General features: G+C 35.6%; 1 protein-coding gene across 1 annotated transcript; it reads left to right on the forward strand.

The window, feature by feature from the left end:
• The first annotated feature begins 2,980 nt into the window (after positions 1-2,980).
• On the forward strand, positions 2,981-5,115 carry LOC141583047 (testis-specific chromodomain protein Y 1-like). The gene is made up of 3 exons (XM_074392462.1): positions 2,981-4,596; positions 4,861-4,949; positions 5,057-5,115. Exons 1-3 carry the CDS (start codon positions 2,981-2,983, stop codon positions 5,113-5,115), a joined length of 1,764 nt encoding a protein of 587 aa, XP_074248563.1.
• Positions 5,116-7,109: the final 1,994 nt, after the last annotated feature.

Genomic DNA, 7,109 nt, shown 5'->3' on the forward strand with positions numbered 1-7,109 from the left:
TCTCATTTTAGCTTTCTGGATATGGCTAATCAGTTTTTGAGACACCATTTGCTTGTTTATCTTTTTTTCCTTTTTTTTTAATTGTATTTTAGGTTTGGGGGTACATGTGAAGAACGTGCACGATTGATGCATAGGTACACACATGGCAGTGTGATTTGCTGCCTTCCTCCCCTTCAACTATATCTGGCATTTCTCCCCATGCTATATCTCCCCACCTCCTCAGCCCGTGTTCCTCCCACCATTTTTCCCCTACAGACCCCAGTGTGTGTTGCTCCCCTCCCTGTGTCCATGTGTTCTCAGAGACACCTTTTATTAAATATGGAATTCTTTTCTCATTGCTTGTTTTTGTCTGGTTTGTCAAAGATCAGACGGTTCTAGTTGCATGGCATTCTTTCTGAGGTATCTGTTCTGTTGCATATTTATAGATCTCTGGGTACCAGTACCATGTTCTGTTACATACATAATCCTTTTTTTTTTAATCAACAAAAGAGAAATTGAGGATCAAATAAGGTAATAAAGATGGAAAGCAAGAAAGTAAATAGTAGCATAATTACTTTTATACTTTATTACTTTTATACATTATTACTTTTTTTAATAATGTTATACTCGTAATAACCTTAAATGTGTTCTTGCTTAAAATGGCACAGACTGGTGTAAATGAATTATTAAATGAATCATCCATTTATATAGTTTCTATGCTAGACTTACTTCAGGTGGAAATACTCAGGGGCCAAAACTTGTATTAAAATAATACAAGTTTCTGGAAAAGGCATGACAGTGGACTACAGAGTACTGTATGTGTCTCTCTTCAACTAAACAATAGATCCAGTGGCAAAATTAATCTAATGCAGTTATTTTGGAATTCCAGAGGTTAACTGTAAGTTTACAGCATTAAAAACAAAATTTCCATAGTAATTGCAAATACTTTGGAAGCAGCTTGGAAGAAAAACAGAAATGATTCAGACTTAAAACTCTCAGGAGGATTTGTGCACTGAATGCTGCTCTTAATTACAGAGGTCCCAACAATTGTGAATAGTCATTGTTTCATACTTTTCCTCCTCCTGTTCAAGCAACTTTCAGAATATCATTTAAAGAGCCAGGACACATTTCTTATCTCTCTCTCTCTCTCTTTTTTTCCTCTCTTTTTTTCTTCTTAAGAAATTAGAAATTATTAGACAAAAAAAATTCAAAATTAAATACATATATATGAAAGTAAAAATAAATTATATGATAATGCCGTGTACCCCATAATTGTGCAGGCTCAAAAAAGACCCCAAAATAAATTTTGGTAGGACTGACTTCCAGCACAGAAAGAGCCTACACGATGAATAAACAAAAACCTTTTCAAACACAAAGAAAAAGAAAAACTGATTTTTAAAGTAACAGTATTTTAAAATTTAAATGCACTTGTTCACCATTTATCAAATCATGAAACATAAAATGAAAAAAATAAATAAAAAAAAACTACAGCACATTCTAAGAAAAAAATAATAATAATATCAAACTCAAGGTTTTCCTAGACAACCCAAATGGCAGGTTTACTAAAAAATGATTTTTAAAATTAATGTTCATAGGAAGATAATAGAATAAATGAAAAAAGCACAGAAAAATCATGGAAAAATAATTATTAATAAAGGGTATAAAATTATTTTAATGACAAAATTATACAGATAAATGTAAAGCAACTGAAATAAATATTCACTATAGAATATTAAAACTAGGCTTGAATAGAGGAAAGAAAAAAATGTCAGCAAACCTAAAGAACAATTAATTAAAATTATTATGTAAGAAAAAAAAAAGAAGAAGAAAAGCAATGAAGAAATGTGAACACAGGCTAGAAGCATCTTGGAAACCATCAAAAGGCCATAGTTACACATTTTGGAGGTTCAAAGGAAGAGAGAAGAAATCAGGAAGTTTATTTAAAAAGCAGTGGTCAAAAATGACACAAATTTGAGGAAGTAAATAAACACCAAAGTGCTCAACAAAACTCAAGTGAGATAAACTCAAAGAAACATACTTAAACTTAATGATAATTTAGCCATCTAAAACAAAAACAGAGATTCTTGAAAGCAGCAAAAGAAATGTAAAACAACTCTCAAAAATAATCAATAATTTTTTTTTTTTATCTGAAAACTCAGAGACCACAAAGCAGTAGACTATCACATTTCAAGTGATGTAAAAAAAAACTTTCAAACAGAAAACTTACGTGCAAAGAAATTGTTCATCAATAGTGAGGAAGAAATCACGACATTCCCAAATGAAATCTGGGGCCTTTTTTTAGTAGATGATCCTTTAAGAAATGCTTTATGGGGTTACTTTAGTGTAAAGTGAACCGACACTACATAGCAATATAAATAAATAGAAATTAAAATAAAGAGAAATAGATATACAATTATAAAACAAAAAAAATTAACAATGTGTAGCTCCACAAACTGTTCTACATATAATTTGAAACACTAATATAGTTAATAAAAGTTATCACTAAAATTTACATGTATTTTTGACATATAATAATTACAGTATAATTTTGAGAACTGAATAAGTAAAATAAAGGGGACCAACATATAGAGAAGTATGTGTTTTCATGTTGTCGCAGGTAAGCTAGTATAACTTTAAAAATGTTATAACTTCAGAATGTTCAATACAATTGTCATGGCAACGACAAAAGAGAGTAACAGGCAGGTAGAAAGCTTTGAGCACTCTGTAAGAGTAGGAGCTGTGGATTTAGCTAATCTTACCTGAAGCTACCTAGCAAGCTATCTTGGCATCATAAGACCAAGTCCAATCTGTCCCACCACAGAGTAAATGTAAGAGGGTAAGGCTCTCTGACTGCTTCTTCACACAACTTTGGCCACGAATTGGAAGAGACTCATCCATACGTAGCACCTGGTGAAGCACTGAAGGCAGAAATATATGGCTATGTTGAGACGCAACTGAAAAAAGGTTGGCACAGCAACTGCCCAATTCTGTCTGTTTCTTCATGGCTTCCCAGGAGTTTGAGGTGGAAGCTATTGTTGACAAAAGACAAAACCAAAAAGGGAAGACAGAGTATTTGGTTCGGTGGAAAGGTTATGACAAACAGGATGACACTTGGGAACCAGAGCAGAACCTCACAAACTGTAGAGAATGTATTTGTGACTTTATCAGACGACACACTGAAAAACAGACAAAATGGACAAGGACCAGAACAAGTAGAATTTCTTCAAACAATGTAAGGAGACCAGCTTCCAGAACTTCCACATCCAGCTTTTCTAAGAACTCTCCTAAAATGCCATTGACTGGCAAACACCACAAATCCAAAAACAAGTTGTTTGCTGCCAGAGAGAACATTAGAGAAAACACAGCTTCACTTCTCCCTGACTCCAAAAATTTGAAACAGAAAAATTCAAATATGAAGACACTTGTACCTCATAGCCCTGTTAACGACCAGGACACAGTGAGGTCTTTTCTGAAACCTGAGAAACTAGATTCTGTTGCACCAGTTCAGGAGGACAAGGTGGCATTCAAGGTGGCAGCAGAGAAACCGATCAGAATTTCATCAGATTCTGACACACAAGAGGCTAGAATAGAAAACAGGACCCAGACACAACCACTTATGTCTCAGATGTCTGACTCAGTTACTGCTTCCATGGCCACAGAGTCAGATAACAAAGAAGGTATAGTGGTATTAATGGACCCTTCAGCAGTCAATGGAACAACAAACATGCATACATCTGTTTCAAGAGTGAAGGGTGGAAAAAGAGAGCTTATTGATGATAGAAAAGACCAGCCTTTTATCAAGAGGATGTATTTCACCATCAGGCTAAAAGAAAGTGCCAACAGATACAGAGACATTGTTGTCAAGAAAGACCATGGATTCACCCAGATATTGCTATCTACTATATCAACAGAGAAAAATGCACTCAATACAGAAGTCATTAAAGAAATCATAAATGCTCTTGAAAGGGCCGCTATGGATGACAGCAAGCTTGTGTTGTTCAGCGCAGCTGGCAGTGTCTTCTGCTGTGGTCTTGATTTTGGGTACATTGCGAAGCATTTATGGAATGACAGAAACAGAATGAGCACTGAAATTGTGGACACAATTAAAAACTTTGTGAACCATTTTATTCATTTTAAAAAACTTATTGTTGTATCAGTCAACGGTCCAGCCATTGGACTAGGTGCATCCATACTACCTCTTTGTGACTTGGTTTGGGCTAACGAAAAGGCTTGGTTTCAAACCCCATATACAACTTTTGGACAGAGTCCAGATGGCTGTGCTACTGTCACATTTCCAAGGATCATGGGTGAAGCATCTGCCAATGAAATGTTGATTGGTGGGCGAAAGCTGACAGCACGGGAGGCATGTGCCAAAGGCCTGGTCTCTCAGGTGTTCTTGACTGCAACTTTCACACAAGAGGTTATGATTCAAATTAAGAGGCTTGCTTCCTGTAATCCTGTTATACTGGAGAAGTGTAAGACCCTTGTTTGCTGTAATATTAAGAAGGAGTTGGAACAGGCCAATGAGAGAGAGTGTGAAATGCTGAAAAAAATCTGGAGCTCAGCAGATGGGATAGAATCCATGTTAAAGTATGTCCAAACAAACATTGATGAATTGTAATTACCGGTCTGTCTTCTTAGGACACAAGAACTGAACTTAGCAGAATATATAATTAGCTGAAGATGTCCTAATTCATTTTCATAGCCCCAAATAATTTCAATGATAGCTAAGGCTTGTAGAGAGAATTGAAAACATCTAAACTTTTTATTTAATATTATCAAGAAATTGTTAAACACTGTAAATATAAAATAAATTACAAAACAAATTATTTGCTCAAATATCCTTATTTTATGTACACAGAAGCCCAAATTTAAAAGCAGACTAGAGAGCACTAAATTGTTCTTTCAAGCTCTAATTTTTATCGATGACTACTATAAATCACATGAGAATGGTGCTCTATTAGATTCTAGTAACAAAAATTTTTGATAATGTTTGTTTCCTTATTTTTACATTCTAGAATGCAGGGTCAATTGAGGTAAGTGTCAGTCTCTGCTTCCCTACCCCAGATAACCTGAGTTGGTGCCTCTGACTTTATAGTGGCACAAACACCTCAGAGACACACAATTCTAAATTAAAAGGACTTGTATTTCAGAATAATAATTTCCAATATATATTTCACTCATGATTATTCTTCCAAACTGAATATATGGTTACAATTTATGCTGAAATAATTAATTTTTATACATGTTTTGTTGTTACCCACTTAACATAAATAAACCTTTACTTCTCTAAAGTAATGTTTGCTGCATACTATTAGTGAATCATGAATTCATTAGGTAGAAATATCCAAGTTTTATGATGTGTAGTTTTAACTTAATTTAGAGTATGTTTCACTTAGTAGATTAAAATTTTGGACAATACATATATATAGAGAGAGAGACACAGAGTCTCACGTTGTCATCTGGACAGGATTGCAGTGGTAATCTTAGCTCACCACCACTTCTGCCTCCCAGATTTAGCAATTCTTCTCCTTCAGCCTCCTGAGTAACTAGGATAACAGGGCCTGCCACTACTCTAGCTAATTTTTTTTTTTTTTTTTTTTTTTTTTTCAGTAGAGAGAGTGTTTCATTATGTTGGCCAGGCTTGTCTTGAACTACTGACCTTGTGATTTTCTTGCCTTGGCCCACCAAAGTGCTGGGATTACAGGCATGAGCTGCCACACCTGGAATGGACACATTTTTAAAGGCAGAAACTTCTTTCCAAACAAAGAAAAGACACCTACACTATATCTGAAATTTAAAATTATTGGTTTCTGCTTTTATCTGCACATAATTTTCTAGAACATGCTACATGGTAAGCTATCCAGAAGCTCTCTAAATCCTGTCCTAATGGGTTTTTATGGAGGCTCCATTACATAGGCATGAGTAAATAATTCACTGGCCACTGATAACATGACTTTTGTCACAGTGTATCTACAGTGTTGATTCACCAGCCAAAAATATCTGTAAATAATGTCACCTTTGCCTAAGTTTCTGTTGAGCCTGCTGGACTAATTTTGCCCACCCATCTTCTAGCCTGCACTAAGCTGAAACTAAGTACTTAAATTCCATTTCTGCTATGGATAAGCCTGCCACAGAATAAAGAGAGGTGCATGAGTGAGTGACAATTGTGTCCAGCCACTGTACATAGCTAGTCACATTTGCTCTGATGAGGTGATCAGGTCAAGGTACCAGCACAGGTGACAACTTGCTGCAAGCCTTTGGCTTAATGAGGCATTTCACAAGCTATTTCCTCTGCAGGCACTGAACAATGCAGTAGCAACCAGAAACTGCACAGCCACAAAAATGGTATTACATCCCTGGCTTGAGAAAGATTTAAGTCTATTCTCTTTTAGAAACCAAACATCTTCTGTCTTTTTTTTTTTTTTTCTTGGTAAGCAGCAATGTGGCAAATGGGGGATTATGTGTTCCAGCCTTTTGTGTTACTAAATTTTCACTGCTGTTTTTCAGTGAATCCTGTTTCTTATCCCATTTACAGAAAAAAAAAAAAATGAGTTATGTGAAAAACTGTAGAATAATAAAAAATATAAATAAATAGGTGCCTTATTGAGTGACAGTACAGTTTCAGGACTCCTAAAGTTGGAAGAGCCCTTTCTCAAGCAAGACATAGTTGTCTCTGTGCCATACTTGGTGAAATGGAAACCCTGAATGAAGAGTTCTAATCTGCAGACAGGTTGTGCTGACATCTCTGCAGTTCTGAGTGAAGAGGACATGCAGAGTGGGTAGCTTCTTTCTGCAGGAAGTTTGCTTAGATGATTCTGCACACCTTACTGGAGAGAACAGCTATCCAATTATAGGCATGTAACCCCAATAAGTGTGTAACTCTTAGTGGAGAGGAGACTCACAGTTGGTAGCTTCACTTTGCAGGCATATATAATTCCATAATTAGCCTTAGACTGGAGCTCATATGGGCTTCAAAGGGCAGAAATAATATGCTGATTGCTACATGAGTTGTCATGATTGGGCCAAGAAAGAGACAAAAGTTTTCACCATGGTCTCCAGTGACTTCTGCTACAGTTCACAATGTGAAGGCTTTATTTTTCTTTTCTTTTCCTTTTCTTTTTCTTGGT

This window comes from Saimiri boliviensis, chromosome Y (assembly GCF_048565385.1).
Source record: "Saimiri boliviensis isolate mSaiBol1 chromosome Y, mSaiBol1.pri, whole genome shotgun sequence".
Classification (NCBI taxonomy): Eukaryota; Metazoa; Chordata; class Mammalia; order Primates; family Cebidae; genus Saimiri; species Saimiri boliviensis.